The sequence below is a fragment of the Orcinus orca genome, chromosome 6, assembly GCF_937001465.1.
Source record: "Orcinus orca chromosome 6, mOrcOrc1.1, whole genome shotgun sequence".
NCBI classification, from domain to species: Eukaryota; Metazoa; Chordata; class Mammalia; order Artiodactyla; family Delphinidae; genus Orcinus; species Orcinus orca.
The window spans coordinates 89,232,339-89,250,018 of record NC_064564.1 but is presented as its reverse complement, the minus strand read 5'-3'; the positions used below and the strand labels follow the sequence as shown (position 1 = coordinate 89,250,018).

Below are 17,680 nucleotides of genomic sequence, written 5' to 3'. Positions count from 1 at the left end.
AAAGAAAGACAGGCTTCTGCATTGCAAGACTGAAGCTAAATTGAATTTATTTTTATAGCTAAAGAAAGAATGTGTCAGTCAGAAGAGGAATTGATGGGTCTTTTATTTTATTTTATTTTTTTGCGGTAGGTGGGCCTCTCACTGTTGTGGCCTCTCCCATTGCAGAGCACAGGCTCCGGATGTGCAGGCTCAGTGGCCATGGCTCACGAGCCCAGCCGCTCCGTGGCATGTGGGATCTTCTCGGACCGGGGCACGAACCCGTGTCCCCTGCATCGGCAGGTGGACTCTCAACCACTGTGCCACAAGGGAAGCCCGATGGGTCTTTTAACAAAAGAAAAAGAAAAGGGGAATTCCTAAAGAAAATTTTGGCTGTACTCATTTAACATGGCTCAGAGGAAGAAACTTACTTGGAAAATTTCAGAAATCACTTTCCCAGTGGCAAATCTAACCCAATTTTGAAAGTGGCTATATTAGGTCTCTTACTAGTAATCATTCAAGTTAACTTATTCCTTTTGTTTCATTTCCATGTCCACAATTCAGGCCTGTGGTCATAATTTTTCTTTTGTCCCATGGAAGTGTGCCTGTTAGAGGCAAATGTGCTAGGCTTATTGCCCTGAGTGTTCTGGTCTCTGTAGCAGGTGTATTTTTATTATAAATCCAAACATTGACACTCAGCCTTTGGGCACTAGCTCCTTTGAGCTTGGTTAATGTAAGCTTACTCTAAGCCTGCCTAAGCTAACCTTTAAGCCTTCAGGGGATAAGAGTCAGACCCTGTAGGCACGTTAGTAAAGTTACCAAGGTACTGGTACAAATTACCAGCATTTTTCCCTCCAAAGACCTCTGAATCACAGTTTCCTTTCAAAACATCAATGCAGTTGTTGCTCATCTCATGAATCCATTGAAATAGAGTGAAATAATATTTATAGAGAGCTTTTCTCTCCTAGAAAAGAAAAAAGGTTGCCAGTTGTTACTTCACAGAATCAAAATAATAGGAATTCAAATAATTTTCTTCTGCTCTTTTAAAATATCTTTCTATCCTGCAGTTGGAATGGCCTCTGATGATGAAAAGAGAAACCATATCTCTAAAATGGTTTTAAAAATTAGCTGAAGATAAAATTGATGAAATATTCAAAGTCTTGAAAACTATGAAAAACCCCACAGAGAAATCAATTATTTGAGAGGCAAGTTTTTGAAAATCATTTAAGTGTTTTGAAATGAAAAGATGAGAAATAGCAAAATTTATTTTACAATCATTATATAGAAATTTTATTTTTAAAATATATGTTATATGTATATATCCCAAAGGATAATATTAATATCTGAATCTTTTATAATAAATCATACTCTGTGTAAGAATAATCGGTTTGTTCATTGGAGAAAAAATAAATTTGTCGAAGCTACTTGGAAGTGCAATGGTAATTTTAGGTAAAATGAAAAATGTAATAATAGTGTGAATTAACATTTAAAATTAATGCCCCCTTTCTTTTTTGTCTCAGAAATTTGGCCTTTCAAACAGTATTCACTTACACCAAGGACCTGGAGAGGTTAAGTTACCCAGAGTCATAATGCCAAAAAGTTGTGGACTGGGATTCCCACCCAGAGAGCTTAACTCTAGAGCTTAATCTTTCCATTTACTGCGGTATGTCCCAGAGAATTGATGCTTAACATTAACATGCAGATGTTTGAACCTACATTTCATTCACTAAGAATTATGTTAAGAGAATTCTAGGTAAAGAATTGTTGACTGAGGGCTTCCCTGGTGACACAGTAGTTAAGAATCCACCTAACAATGCAGGGAACACGGGTTCAAGCCCTGGCCCGGGAAGATCCCACATGCCGCGGAGCAACTAAGCCCGTGTGCCACAACTACTGAGCCTGCGCTCTAGAGCCCATGAGCCACAACTACTGAGCCCATGTGCCTGGAGCCCGTGCTCCGCAACAAGAGAAGCCACTGCAATGAGAAGCCCGGTGCACTGCAACGAAGAGTAGCCCCCGCTCGCCACAACTAGAGAAAGCCCACGCGCAGCAACGAAGACCCAACGCAGCCAAAAATAAATAAATTTTAAAAAAAAAGAATTGTTGACTGAGGGACTTCCCTGGTGGTTCAGTGGGTGAGACTCCGAGCTCCCAATGCAGGGGGCCTGGGTTCGATCCCTGGTGGGGGAACGAGATCCCACATGCATGCCGCAACTAAGAAGTCCACATTCCACAAATAAGACCCAGTGCAGCCATAATAAATACATAAATATTAAAAAAAGAATTGCTGACTGAGCTGTCAAATGCGGCTAAAATTTCAGGTAGGAACTTGAATACCTTCTGACAATCCTTGATGACTGTTGGTAAATCCATTCAAATTCTTTACATTTAATAGTACAAATAAATATGGTTAAAGTAAGTTTGAAGTCAGAAATGCCAAACTGATTTGCCTACTTATCCTAAAGTTCCCCTTCACAGCTAAGATTTTCACCAGAGCACTGGGAAATTCTGTTCTAAATATGTATTCCACAAAATATTATTCTCATGAAATGTTAAAATCTTTAATCAAATAAGTTTGGGAAATGCTGGACTAAATGAAAATAAAATATATTTCTTTATCCACAATTTCTCAGAGCCTTTAAATTGGTAATATACACTCCTAAGAGGGGAATGAGCTATGCAACATTTCCTACGTTTATTTAATCATGCAAGTCTTCTTTCTTCAAATGAGCCTCTTGGGGTTTAGTTTTCCCCCAAACACCCTACTAAGAGCTGCCCTAAGCCAATTTTTCAGGCACAGTTATAAGGTCCTTTTTGGTAGATTAGTGAAGTATCTATTAGTTAGAGTGGATGAAGATTAACTATGCCTTCTTAACCTCACTACTAGGTTATAGGAAAGCAAGTCTGGGACATAATTACGGGACATTTACTAAACAGAAATTCATTATTAATAAAGCACAAGACAATACTATCTCAGTAAAATTCAGATCTCTGCCCTTTTTTTTTGGCTGTGTAGGGTCTTCGTTGCTGCGCACAGGCTTTCTCTAGATGCATTGAGCGGAGGCTGCTCTTCGTTGTGGTGTGCGGGCTTCTCAGTGTGGTGGCTTCTCTTGTTGCAGAGCATGGGCTCTAGGCATGTGGGCTTCAGTAGTTGTGGCACGTGCACTCAGTAGTTGTGGCTTGCAAGCTCTAGAGCGCAGGCTCAGTAGTTGTGGCGCACGGGCTTTGTTGCTCCGCGGCATCTGGGATCTTCCTGGACCAGGGCCCGAGCCCATGTCCCCTGCATTGTCAGGAGGATTCTCAACCACTGTGCCATCATGAAAACCCCAAAATGCTGTTTTAAGGATGGTATTTTAGAAATAATGCCCCAGGCTCTGCAATGGCCATTTTCTAATTTTAAAGTTTTCTTTAGTTGGCTATAATAGGAAGACTGTCTTACTTCTTTCCCTGTAAATGTAGGGGTTTTGATATCTGCATTCAGAGTTTATAGTTTCCTAGACATGCGCATCCTTGCACCTTAGTTTCCTCAGGGCTGGTGTCCAACTGGGAGGCACTAAGATGGCTGTGTTGGTATTTTAAAGCTGGCCTCTGTGCTGATTGTTTGGTGCTGAGCTGTATCATTTGTTAAAACTTTTGAGCGATCATCCTATCATCCTTGGGAATAAGGATATCAGTCTGGTAGTTATACATTCTGACTCTCATAGTGGGATCAAGGATGCCTATCTGAATCCCTACAGAGCCCTTTATTCACTCTCTAGCTGTGGAAATTGTCAGTCTTCCTGTTTAGCAGAATTGATGAGAGGGGTAAAGCGACATTGAGATGTGGGAAAATATTTACAGAGACTATGAATATGTGTAGGATCTGCAAGTTGGCAATTTAACGTCTGCGATGATCACATGACTTTTTCATAAAGATTTGTTAAAGGACGTACTTCCTTATATAAGTTGTTTGTAAACGCTTTTTAGCTTTTAGGAGACAAAATATTGAAGTTCACTGCTTAAGGTGAACCTTCTTCAGAACTTTGTGATGGGACTTACAGGTATGTTATTACAGGGTGTGTTAATGTCTCAAGTTTTGGTATATGGTTAAGTAAGCATTTAAAAATCAATGCTTGGACAAATAATGCGTTATTCCACGTACATGAGGTATCGAAAATAGTCAAACTTAGAAAAGCAGAAAATCGAATGGTGGTTGCCAGGGAATGGGGGGAATAGGAGATGGGGAGTGATGCCAGTGGGTATAAAGTTATAGTTATGCAAGATGAGTCCTAGAGATCTGCTGTTCAATATCGTGCCTATAGTTAGCAATTTGGTGTTTTGCATTTTAAAAGCTGTTAAGAGGGCAGATCTCATGTTAATTGTCCTCACCATGAAATTGCTTTTTAATTTGAAAAAAAAAAGCAAAGGGACACAAGGAAACTTTTGGAAGTGATGAATATGTCTATTACCTTGCTTGTGGTGATTGTATCACGGGTACATGTATATATGCAAACTCATCATATTGTATACGTTAAATAAGTGTAGGGTTTTGTATGTCAATTACACCTTAATAAAGCTGTAAAAAATAAAAATCAATGCTTGTAGTAAAAACTGGTGAAATCCAAACATGATCTACACATGAGTTAATAGTATTGTACTAACTTCAGTTTCCTGGTTTCAACAATGTACTATGTTAAAATAAAAAACAATGCTTGATATTAGGGTGTTAAATATTATTTGATTTTACTTTTTGATAGCCATCCTTTCAATCTTCTCTTTCTGCTGTTTACACACCCCTCTTTCCTTCTGTTCCTCCCAGGTAACTAATAACATTCTGACGTTATTTTTCATAGCTTTCTCCATGTTTATGTGATCACACAGAAGTACAGACATATATTGATGTTTACATTTTTGGTTTATTTCATAACAATGTAATTAGACTATATATACGTTTCCTTACCTGAAAATACATTGCGAAAAAAACCTCTTCAAATTAACTGGTATAGATGAAACTGAATCTTTTTAATGGCACTGTAAGCGTCAATGTATCACAGTTTATTTAATTATTCCCCTTTTGATTGATATTCATTGTTTTCCCTAGTGTATTGTTACTCAAATATTGTTGTAATAAATATCTTATAAATATGTACTTTGGACTGATACTTTTATATCTATGGGATAAATTCTGGGGGGATGGGATTACTAGATTGAAAGAATATGAATTTAAAACTTTTTTTTTTTTTTTTGCTATACGCGGGCCTCTCACTGTTGTGGCCTCTCCCGTTGCGGAGCACAGGCTCCGGACGCGCAGGCTCAGCGGCCATGGCTCACGGGCCTAGCCGCTCCGCAGCATGTGGAATCTTCCCGGATCGGGGCACGAACGCGTGTCCCCTGCATCAGCAGGCGGACTCTCAACCACTGAGCCACCAGGGAAGCCCTGAATGTTAATTTTATATTGCCTCACCCTTTTTGAATTCTCTTATTGTTTTTAGTAGCTTTCCAGTTGATTTTTTAGGCATATAATTATACCTGGAAACGTAGACAATTTTATTTCTTCATTTTCAATTCTTACGTCTTGGAATGAGTTTGTGGTATAACAGATGTTGTACTCCTAGTTCCTGGCTGGTCTCCCTCCTTCCCGTCTTTTTTACAAGCCTGGGTCAGCATCCTTCCTCGCCTTTCTGTGTTACTCAATATTCTCTGAATAAATCCCTTTTAATTTAAAGCCAGAACTGGTTCCTTTATCTAAGAAACTTGACTAAAAATTTCATTTTGCACAAATAGGGTCCAATGATACCTCATCAATAAAAATATCTGTTGCCAGGCTTCCCAGCATACCTCCATACTGTTCTCCTTAGAGGCTGTATCAGTTTACATTCCCACCAACAGTGCAGGAGCGTTCCCTTTTCTCCACACCCTTTCCAGCATTTATTGTTTCTAGATTTTTTGATGATGGCCATTCTGACTGGTGTGAGGTGATACCTCATTGTGGTTTTGATTTGCATTTCTCTAATGATTAGTGATGTTGAGCACCTTTTCATGTATTTGTTGGCCATCTGTATGTCTTCTTTGGAGAAACGTCTATTTAGGTCTTCTGCCCATTTTTGGATTGGGTTGTTTGTTTTTGTGATATTGAGCTGCATGAGCTGCTTGTATATTTTGGAGATTACTCCTTTGTCAGTTGCTTCATTTGCAAATATTTTCTCCCATTCTGAGGGTTGTCTTTTCGTCTTGTTTATGGTTTCCTTTGCTGTGCAAAAGCTTTTAAGTTTCATTAGGTCCCATTTGTTTATTTTTGTTTTTATTTCCATTTCTCTAGGAGGTGGGTCAAAAAGGATCTTGCTGTGATTTATGTCATAGAGTGTTCTGCCTATGTTTTCCTCTAAGAGTTTGATAGTTTCTGGCCTTACATTTAGGTCTTTAATCCACTTTGGGCTTATTTTTGTGTATGGTGTTAGGGTGTGTTCTAATTTCATTCTTTTACATGTATCTATCCAGTTTTTCCAGCACCATTTATTGAAGAGGCTGTCTTTTCTCCATTGTATATTCTTGACCCCTTCATCAAAGATAAGGTGACCATATGTGCATGGGTTTATCTCTGGGCTTTCTATCCTGGTCCATTGATCTGTATTTCTGTTTTTGTGCCAGTACCATAGTGTCTTGATTAGTGTAGCTTTGTAGTATAGTCTGAAGTCAGGGAGCCTGATTCCTGCAGCTCCGTTTTTCTTTCTCAAGATTGCTTTAGCTATTTGGGGTCTTTTGTGTTTCCATACAAATTATGAAATTTTTTGTTCTAATTCTGTGAATAATGCCATTGGTAATTTGACAGGGATTGCACTGAACCTGTAGATTGCTTTGGGTAGTATAGTCAGTTTCACAATATTGATTCTTCCAATCCAGGAGCATGGTATATCTCTCTATCTGTTTCTGTTATCTTTGATTTCTTTCATCAGTGTTTTATAGTTTTCTGAGTACAGGTCTTTTACCTTCTTAGGGAGGTTTATTCCTAGGTATTTTATTCTTTTTGTTGAGATGGTTAATGGGATTGTTTCCTTAATTTCTCTTCCTGATCTTTCTTTGTTAGTACATAGGAAGAATGCAAGAGATTTCTGGAGAATGCATTTTGAATTCTTGTCCCTGATTATAGTGCCAAATTTGAACTCATCTTTTTACCTCTCTTCAAAGAGTCTCTGCTTTCCGTGTCAGTAGTAGCTCTGAAATGTAAAAGCCAGTATAATATGTTTATGCTTTTATTATTTGTCTTGACATTATAAAATCAAGTTTATTAGATTAACAGAGGTTTCAATTTTTTTTTTTTTTTTTTTTTTTTTTTTTTTAGCAGTGGTATCCTATTTCCAAAGCAAATATTAACTGGAAGCCCAGTATAAAGAACAGAGAAGCTGCAAAGTTTAGGTAGACGGTGTGGTAATAAGTTACTTAAGTTAGAATTTTGTGATGCTTCTCAGCATAGACAAAAAAAGAGATGTTCAAATGGTGAAATATGGACATTTCTAGACACAAATCTGTTTTTGTTTTGGCCACCCCACACAGCTTGTGGAATTTTTGTTCCCCGACCAGGGATCAAACCTGTGCCCCCTGCAGTTGAAGTGTGGAATCCTAACCACTGGACCACCAGGGAATTCCCGGGACATAGATCTTGGTGACTGTTATGGGTTGAATTGTGTCCTTCTGAAAAGATATGTTGAAGTCCTAACCACTAGTACCTCAGAAGGTGACCTTATTTGCAAATAGGGTCTTTACAGAGGTAGTCAAGTTAAAATGAGATCATTAGGGTGGGCCCTAAATGACTGGTGTCCTTATAAAAAGAGGAAATTTGGACACAGACACACACAAAAGGCAGACAATGTGAAGACAAAGAGAATGCCATCTACAAGCCAAGGAACATCTAAGGCTACCAGAAGCTTGGAGAGAGGCATGGACCAGATTTTTCCTCAGAGCTCCCGGAAGGAATCAACCCTGCCAACACCTTGATTTCAGAGTTCTGGTCTCCAAAACAGAGAGCCAATAAATTTCTTTTGTTTAAGTCACCTAGTTTGTGATACTTTGTTATAGTAGCCCGAGGAAACTGATAGAGAGGTTTAAGTGGCCAACTGGACAGAGTTTCGGAGGTGGAATATCCTACAGATTCTGGAATGCATGTTCACTATACATGTTTTTCTGGCATGGGTCAGGGACCCTTGATTAGTTATATGCTTGTTATTTATCAAAGATCTATTCTGGCTCAGCTAAGCAGACAATTCTTGTAATTATTCTGTTCATCCCTTGGAGTTGGAAATCTATTTTTACGTACATACTTTTCATGATTTAAACCAGAGGTTGGGGCTTCCCTGGTGGCGCAGTGGTTGAGAGTCCGCCTGCCGATGCAGGGGACATGGGTTCATGCCCCGGTCCGGGAAGATCCCACATGCCGCAGAGTGGCTAGACCTGTGAGCCATGGCCGCTGGGCCTGCGCGTCCGGAGCCTGTGCTCCGCAACGGGAGAGGCCACAACAGTGAGAGGCCCGCGTATGGCCAAAAAAACCAAAAAAAACCCCCCAAAAACCCCCAGAGGTTGTAAACTGGCAACCTGCTTGTAAGTATTTCATTTGGCCCACCCAGTGTTTTTTGTTTTTTTCTTTGTTTTTTTTTTTTGCGGTACGAGGGCCTCTCACTGCTGTGGCCTCTCCCATTGCAGAGCACAGGCTCCGGACGCGCAGGCTCAGCGGCCATGGCTCACGGGCCCAGCCGCTCTGTGGCATGTGGGATCTTCCCGGACCGAGGCATGAACCCGTGTCCCCTGCATCGACAGGCGGACTCTCAACCACTGCACCACCAGGGAAGCCCCCCACCCAGTGTTTTAAAACAGGAAAAAGATGTACTTGCTTACCAGTATTTAAAGATCAGATTTCTTATAAACACTTCTGGATTTCTGATTTTTTCTTGAAAATGAGATATGCGTTCCCTCATGGCAACAGCTGGCTATTGCTGAAAACCTGCTTCCTTTAGCCAGGCCACACTTCTGTCAGCTGCATTATCACCAGGCTCAATTTGCCACAGGCAAAGAAGCAAGAGTGGTTGGAGCAGAGCAAAAAAGGAGAGAGTGGTAGGAGGAATGCCCAGAGGTTAAGAGGATGTGTCAGAACATGGCACAGTTTGAGGCCATCAATGACTCTGGTTTTTACTCCAAAAGAAATGGGGAGCTATTGGGAGGTTTTGAGAAAAAGATCTGACTTAGATTTTTAAATAATCACACAACTGCCCTGCTAGGATTAGACTGTAGGGGGAAGACACTAGACTGTAGTGGTGGAAGCAGGGAGACCTGTTCAGAGGCTTTTTACAGTGATCATGGGATGGCTTCTAATATCATGGTAGCAAGGGAGGTGTGTTAAGTGGTGAAAGTCAGGATGTGTTTGTAGAGTCAACAGATTCTCCTGATGGCTTAGATGTGAGATGTGAAGGGAGGAAAGAAGCCAGGTCCAAACTCCAAAGGTCTTGGCTTCAGTAACTGGAAGGTTGGAGTTGCCATTTGAGATGAAGCTGTAGGAAGATTAGATTTCAGGGGGAAAATCAGGAATTCCATTTTGGACACATTGACCTTGAGATGTAGAGCAGATGTCCAAAGAAAATGTTGAGAGAGCTGTCAGATATGAGTCTGGAGTTCAGAGGACATGTCTGGCTGGCAATCAACCTTTCCTCTTCTGACTTGGTCTCATAACTTTTAATAACATATAATGCCACATAATGCTGATGACTACCAAGTACGTATGTTTATGTTGGAATCAAGGCAGACTGTTGGGCCTTCCCTGATGGCGCAGTGGTTAAGAATCTGCCTGCCAATGCAAGGGACACAGGTTCGATCCCTCCTGGTCTGGGAAGATCCCACATGCCGTGGAGCAACAAAGCCCGTGCGTCACGACTGATCCTGTGCTCCAGAAGAGAAGCCACCGTAACAGAGAGTAGCCCCCGCTCGCCCCCGCAATTAGAGAAAGCCCTCGCGCAGCAACAAAGACCCAACACAGAAAGTAAATAAATAAATTTATTAAAGAAACAGGCAGAGCTTCCCTGGTGACGCAGTGGTTGAGAGTCCGCCTGCCGATGCAGGGGACACGGGTTCGTGCCCCGGTCCGGGAAGATCCTACATGCCGTGGAGCGGCTGGGCCCGTGAGCCATGGCCGTTGAGCCTGCGCGTCCAGAGCCTGTGCTCTGCAACGGGAGAGGCCACAACAGTGAGAGGCCCACATACCGCAAAAAAACAAAAACAAAAACAAAAAACGGGCAGATTGTGGTAGTATGGCTGTATTGCCAGGGTGCCTGGGACTGCCTCTTTGTCTCTGAGCATAGAATATGCATGATCTTAGTCCCAGTGCTTGGGTCTCTCCCCACCTCAGACATCCTTGCTCTGAATCCCTACCCAGCAAACTGAGGCTCATTCCTTGTCAGCTTTACTGAGCCTTATAATCTGGTAAACTACAGAAACAAATTTGAATCAAGTTCTAAAATCCATACCTGGGGCTCTTCCCTCCATGCCACCTGCCAGTCTTTGACAAGGCTATCTTCCAAGGACGCATTCTCTTTGCTTTCTCATCCCCTTTCTAGGCATTTAAATTTCTCTCTAGCTTCCCTGGGCCCACCTGACTTCAGTAGCAGGAGCCTCAGTGCTGAGAAATTGAAATATTAGGGAAAATCCTCACCTAAGACTTTCTGGCTCCAGCTACTAGGTGTATTTTGCCCTCTGTCGTCAACTAGTTCTTAATTGCTCCATCCAGGTTAAAGTTCCCAGGAATTCTAAGGTCCTTGCAGTCCTAAACTTTTCTCTTTCTCAATTCAGTTCAATTTATACTCTTCTTTGAATGTCTCCAGGTCTGAATAACAGTGGTCTAGCGAGGAGAGAAAAGGCATGCTCCCAACTATCTGTAACCAGGGCGACAACCCCCAGAAACGCATGCAGCCCGGGAAGCTCAGGGCTGGACCTGGATCCAAGCTTTGTCCTTGGACCGGGCGCTCTCCTCTCTTGGCTTCCCGGAGCGCAGGGGGCTTCCGGCGCCGGCCCCCTCCTCCGGGGGCCGGGCCTACCGCTCCCGCTCCCGCCTCCCCGGCTGCGCGCGGCTGCGGGCCGCGGTCACGTGAGCGCGGCGCGGCGGGGGAGGGGCCCTGGTTTCCGGGCGGCGGAAGGAGACGCGGCCGCGTGAAGACGAGGAGATTTGAAAACACGCTCCGGGACCGAGAGCCTGAGGCCGGTGGCGCACGCCGTCGCCCCGTGGGCTCCTTCTCGGACGCTCTCTCCACCTGCCTCCGTGTCCCGGTCCCGGCCGGGCCCTCAGGTGAGCTGCCGCCGCCGGTCTGGCCGGGCCTTCTCCGGGGCGCGGGACGGCGAGCGGAACGGCTCGTGGGGCCGTCGCCCCCCGGTCCGCGGCCCAGGCGGGCAGGGCCGGCTGGGGCCAGTCTGCGCCCCTGCAGAGCCGGGCCTCGGTGCGGAGAGGGGCTGTGCGGGTGCGGGGCGCCCCGCGGGCTTTTGAAGCGCCTCAAGTGACTGGGCGGGGCGGGTTCGCGCGGTTTCGGGTCTAGGAGACTTTTAGGCCGGGGTACGTTGATAGGGCCCCGCTTCCCCGACTGTGGTCCTGACCGCCGTCTCCGGAAGGAGCAGGAAAGATAGTTTCTTAAAACCGCGGGGTGTTCACTTCTGGGTTGCGGGACCAAAGTCTGGGGGTGGGGATGCGCAGCCGTCTCCTAATCGGCCCTCTCGCTGCCCTGGTGTGGGCGGTTAAGCGCTCTGTATGAAGCCGGTTCCGTCCATCGGTCCTCTCGAGTCGCCCCAGTCTGTGGTATTTGTTTTTTGGGAAGTCCGGTGCCTCCGATTGGCCCCCTAGGTAGAGTTTGGAGGAACTCGTGAGCGTAAAGGGTTGGAGAGGAAAGTACCAAAGGCCGAGTACAGTGTGCTTTCTTGATTCTTTTTTTGGCAGGGGAAAGAAGTTGGAAATCAGGGGAAGGTAATGAGGTGGCAGACAAACTAGCTGGGATTCGGTTCGGTCGAAATCCTGATAGGCTAGAATCTCCCTTGTGTTGAAATTAGAAGGCCTGCAGCTGGAGTTTATGAAATTCAGGTTTAGAGCTTTTGAGGCTCACCTGGTCCAGTGATGTGAGAGCTCAGCCTCTGAGGCTGGACCTCCTACCTTCTTATTCGATACCAGCTACTATAAAAGTGGCTTAGTCGGACTGTTTGATTTGCTGTACTAAGAAAAATCTTTATTTTAAGCGAAAATAGAACTTTTAGTTCCTAATATAAAGATGTTCCCTGTGTACCATGAAAATAATCCTACTAGCTTGAAAAGTCACGAAGGGGCGATAAGCCCACTTTTCCTAACGAAAACGGTAGAGTGATTAATAAGCCCACTTTTCCTAACGGAGAACGGTCGAGTGATTAATACAAAGTGGTGGGTAATATGGCATAAGCTTGACAGTAGACTGTATGTTGGACACTGATTAGATAGATAGTGGCTAAAGATAGCACAGAGAATTGGGGGGTGGAGGGTTAATTCATCGATTTTTCTGAATGTCTTGTTCCATTTATTTTCATCTCTGGTACTAGCTAGTAATAAAATTGTAGGGAAAACTCGCAAAATGTGCTTGCTTAATTAACAGAGACCAGGTGAGTATTAGGGCCTTAGTTTTCACTTACTCATTTTTTAGACTAGAATAACTAGAGGTGTGGGTGGGATGAAAATTTAGCATTGGGATAAATAAGGCAAGCCATTTTGCCACTTTTTTCCAATCCTCACCTGAGTTCCAGTATATATAACATAAAGTTGGTTTTGCAGAGTTTAGTCTTGTTTATGAATCCCTCTTCAACTCCTTAATAAGGGACTGACAAACCTTTCTGAGCTATGTCTTTAAAATGGTTTTAGTACCACCTTCTTCACATGGTCTTGTGAGAATTGAAAGCTATTGGTGCATCTAATATTATGCTTGGTATTTACCGGTCCTGAGACTAAGAAAATATACATGTTTGTGCTTATAGCATATCTGTAAGTGTGCCAGGCACAGTTCAGAGTGTTTTACAGATACGAGCTCATTTGCTCCTCATTCATCCTATCTCATAACAACTGTATGAGATAAGCAAAATTATTATTATTTTATTATAGATAAAAACTGAGGCACGGTGGTTAACTATGGCTAGAAGGTGGGAGAGTCTGGCTAAGAACCTAGTCACTCTGAGTCTTGAATCTGCTCTTAACCTGTGTAGCCAAACCCTAGATCATGGGGCTCTAATGTAGTAAAACCTTGCAATCATGTGAATTTGGATATAATGTCATAGGTGATTGGCTTCTGGATTCCTAGAATTTGAGCTGTCTGGTCTTACACCAGCCATTTTATTAATCGCACAATAATGCAAGCCTTCATTTTAGTCAAATTTTTTGGACTCCCATGTGTAGCATTGTAACTTAAAAAAAAATAGCTAGGGATAGGATAATTATGACAGACCAGGAGAAGTTTTATTTATTCCAGAGATACCTACTGCAGTGGGTGTACAGTGCAAGGCAGAATTCAGTATTTTTGTAGTGTGTGGAAAAGGCTTCAAAAAGCGCTGAGCTAGCTCCAGGTATAGGAGGCTCTTTTTTAGATAGAGGTTAGTTTGTGGAAAAATAAAGCTGGAGAGGAAGTTAGGAAGGACCGAATATGTCAAGACAAGGTGTTTTTACTGTAAGCGAGTAAAAGGAGCAGCTGAAATCTCCTGAGCTTTGGTCAGATCTGTGTTTAGAAAGAGCCCCCTGGTGATTCTCTACCAAGTGGACCATGGGGTAGACACTAGAGACAAGACAAGAATTCTGGCGGGGGAACTGTTAACAGTCTTGGGTAGAGATAAAGGACTTAAGAAGGGGCCTGGGAATGGGTAGGAGGCACAGATCAAAGATTTTTTGTGTAATTTGGGTGATTTGGATGTAAGTTCAAAGAATGTGGTGAAGAGGGGGAAGTGCAGGATGACGGGGTTATACCTGAGTTATTTATTATAATAGTGGCCTAGCTGGTCTTTGTTCCTTATTCCTCTGTTATACTGTATTTCCTTTTATACTGATTTTTCTCCTGCATTTTTGTTTACTGTTTATATCTAGTCTGAACTTTTCCTGGTGTTCACAGTGCTGGTACTTTTCATTTTTGCCTATACCAGGCTTATCCCTACTCCTGATCCATACTCTGTTTTCCTTGCTCATGAAATGCTCATTAACTGTCCTTGATGCATATCTGAATCTTACCCATTTTCAAGCACCCAGCTTAGGTTCATGAAACTTCCTAACTATTACAGGCTGCATTAAATAATAACACTGGTTTTCAGACTTTGTTTTGCTAGGGTTTCTTGGGGGCTTCTGGGGGCCAGGAGCTTCCCCGCACGTGCAAGGTGTATCTATAGCAACTCTGTGCTGCCTCCCCCTCATCCTATGGGCACAAAAAATTTTTCAGAAGTTTTTTTTTTAATTGAAGTATATATATTAATTGAAGTATACAAAAGTTTTCTATTTAGCACATTGCCCAACCAAAGGTCCTGTTTAGAACGTTGCTTGACAAAATGTTCCATGGCCAAAATATCTCTTGACTAAACTGATTTTTTTTTTTTACTTCATAAAGGTGATTTATCTTTGTTGATTGTTTTTAAATTAATTCTTTTATCGTAGCACTCAAGAATGACTAAAAAAAGAAAACGCCAAGATGATTTTCAAAAAGTAAAACTAAAAGTTGGTAAAAAGAAGCCCAGGTTAGAAAATGCTACAGTTACAAACTTTAAAACGAAGACTATACATCTGCCTGACCAACTGAAAGAGGATGGAACACTTCCAACAAACAACAGAAAACTTAACATTAAGGTAAATCGTAAATATTATTTTGATAAAGTAGGATTTTCCTTGAAATCATCTAGAATGTTATATTTTTGTGAAAAGTTGTTTTAACTCAGGGTTTATTACTGGCTAAAGGTTGGAGTTTATCTGTTACCCAGATCTGATGTTGCCACTGCAGCTTTCCCACTTCCTCCAGAAAGACTTGCTCAGCTAAAGTCAAAGTGATTTCTCCCTTGTATATTTATTTGATGATTTAATATGTCATCTGGAAATAATTTCTGTATTTCACTTTTTGATGCATCAAGTTTTTGATGTGACAGTTTTTTAGCTGTTTTTATAGCACATTAAGATAGGATCCTGTCTTATCCATTTTTGAACCGTTATAGTATGTAGTTTATTCCAGATTCATAGTGAATGTGTGAAGTTAATTGAAATTTGAGCAGTGGTTTTGCTTAAAAATTTAACAGTTTTATTGAAATGTAATTTACACATAATAAAATTTATCATTTTAGAGTGGACAATTCAGTGGTTTTTAATGTATTTACATTGTTATGCTACTATCACAATAATCTAATTTCAGAACATTTTTGTCACTGCAGAAAGAAACCTTACACCTATTAGAAGTCACTCTCCATTCCTTCCCCTCACGAGACAGACACTGATCTATCTGTAAAGATTTGCTTATTCTAGACAATTCATATAAATGGAATCATGAAATGTGGTCTGTTATTACTGGTCTTTCACTTAGCATGTTTTTGAGGTTCATCCATGTTGTAGCACGTATCAGAACAGTACTTCATTCCTTTGTATTGTCAAATAGTATTCCACTGCAGGGCTATGTCGTATTTTTTCACTCATCAGTTGATGGGCTTTTGGTTGTTCCCACTTTTTGACTCTTATGAATAATGCTGTTATGAACATTTGTGAACAAATCTTTGTGAAGATATACATTTTCTAGTTTTGCTTTTTAATCTCTGAAGGTTAAATAACGTCAAAAGGTATTTGAAGTTATTGTTTCTTTACAAATTATATAAATTATTCCACAAATAAAATTGCCAAGTGTTGTACTCTGAATAAAATACACAGACACTCTGAAAGACCACTTAAAATAGGTAGAATATAGGTATAAATACATATTTGGTATATAGTAGGTCTTTAAGTGGTGGTAATGATTGCTGTCATTTTAAATGATAGTGTGCCTAATCCTGCGTAGTTTCAAAAAGAAAATTCTGACTGAAAGTTATGTTATGCTTTTATTCAGCTAAAGCTATGCTAAGATAAAACTTCCTGATCTTAACAAAAGCTTCATTTTTCTAAAAGTAACATTTAGAAATACTTACCAAAGCAGTCTCCAACCCCCCACCCCCACTGGAGTGTCAGTTTATTAGCATAGTTTTAGTTAGCATGCTTATTTGAAAATGATATAATGTGTATGTATATGTATATGCCTAAAGCTTGTGTTTTTATTTTTATTTATAGGATTTGCTGTCACAGATGCATCACTACAACGCTGGGGTTAAACAAAGTGCTCTTCTTGGACTTAAAGACCTTTTGTCTCAATACCCATTTATAATTGATGCACACCTTTCAAACATATTAAGTGAAGTGACTGCTGTGTTTACAGATAAAGATGCTAATGTACGATTAGCAGCAGTTCAACTTCTTCAATTCCTGGCCCCCAAAATACGAGCTGAACAAATTTCTCCATTTTTTCCTTTGGTAAGTGCCCATCTCTCTAGTGCCATGACTCACATTACTGAAGGAATTCAGGAGGACTCTTTAAAAGTTTTGGACATTCTGCTGGAACAGTACCCAGCTCTAATTACTGGCCGTAGCAGTATATTGCTTAAGAATTTTGTAGAACTTATTTCTCATCAGCAGCTGTCCAAAGGACTGGTAAATAGAGACAGATCCCAGTCCTGGATGCTTTCTGTAAATCCTAATCGGAGACTCACTTCTCAGCAGTGGAGGCTGAAAGTCTTAGTGAGACTCAGTAAATTCCTTCAGGCCTTGGCAGATGGATCCAGTAGGGTGAGAGAAAGTGAAGGACTTCAGGAACAAAAAGAAAATCCCCATGCCACTAGCAACTCCATTTTTATCAACTGGAAGGAACATGCCAACGACCAGCAACACATCCAGGTTTATGAAAATGGGGGTTCACAGCCAAATGTCAGTTCACAGTTCAGGCTACGGTAAGAAGGATTTCAGTTATGTCCACACTCAGTTTTCCTATATTGAATTATAACTGCTGACCGTTGATGGCTAATGGTGGGAAGACATGCAGTTGTCTTCTGTAGTTTCATATAGTTACTCATAATTTGATTTTATTTACTGATGGGAGGAGTCATTTCAAAGTTTATTAATTTACTCATTTGTAGCAAAGCCTAATGAAAAGTAAAAAATTATAGTCTTTTGGCTTTGTCATCTTAGAATTCTGCTTTTCTTCCTAGTGTTGATCAATGTAATTATCAATTCATGGTGCTTCATTTTGCTGGTACTTTATATTTTAAGGTTTAAATTAAGCAAGGAATAATATTTTTTAATTAAATTAAAAATTTTTTTTATTCTTACCTTTCCTTGTTAGGTACCTGGTTGGAGGACTAGGCAGTGTGGATGAAGGCCTGTCATCTACTGAAAACCTGAAAGGATTTATTGAGATAATAATTCCATTGCTAATTGAGTGCTGGATTGAAGCTGTGCCTCCACAACTAGCTGCTTCTGTTGGAAATGGTATAGAACGAGAATCTCTGCAGATTATGCAGCAAGTTCTTAACATTATTTCCCTTCTGTGGAAACTCTCTAAACAACAGGATGAGACCCATAAATTGGTGAGAACTAATAGGTTCCTTGTTTTCTCAGTAATGCCTTTTATCATGACAAATTAGAAATCAGCATATT

At 41.3% G+C, this 17,680-nt stretch overlaps 1 protein-coding gene across 4 annotated transcripts in view; it reads left to right on the top strand.

Annotated features, from left to right (window-relative positions):
• Positions 1-11,094: 11,094 nt before the first annotated feature.
• Positions 11,095-17,680, top strand: part of TEX10 (testis expressed 10) — a 55,904-nt gene continuing 49,318 nt past the window's right edge. For 2 of the 4 annotated variants that reach the window (XR_004484048.2, XM_033431198.2), the window contains exons 1-4: positions 11,095-11,275; positions 14,621-14,809; positions 16,262-16,974; positions 17,367-17,610. Coding sequence is in view for 3 of the 4 variants with exons in the window: in XM_033431198.2 (XP_033287089.1) it covers positions 14,630-14,809; positions 16,262-16,974; positions 17,367-17,610 (1,137 nt within the window). In the remaining variant the exon portion in view is untranslated. The remainder of the gene's footprint in view (positions 11,276-14,620; positions 14,810-16,261; positions 16,975-17,366; positions 17,611-17,680) is intronic. The other 2 variants (XM_033431197.2, XM_004271483.4) reach the window with 2 other exon arrangements.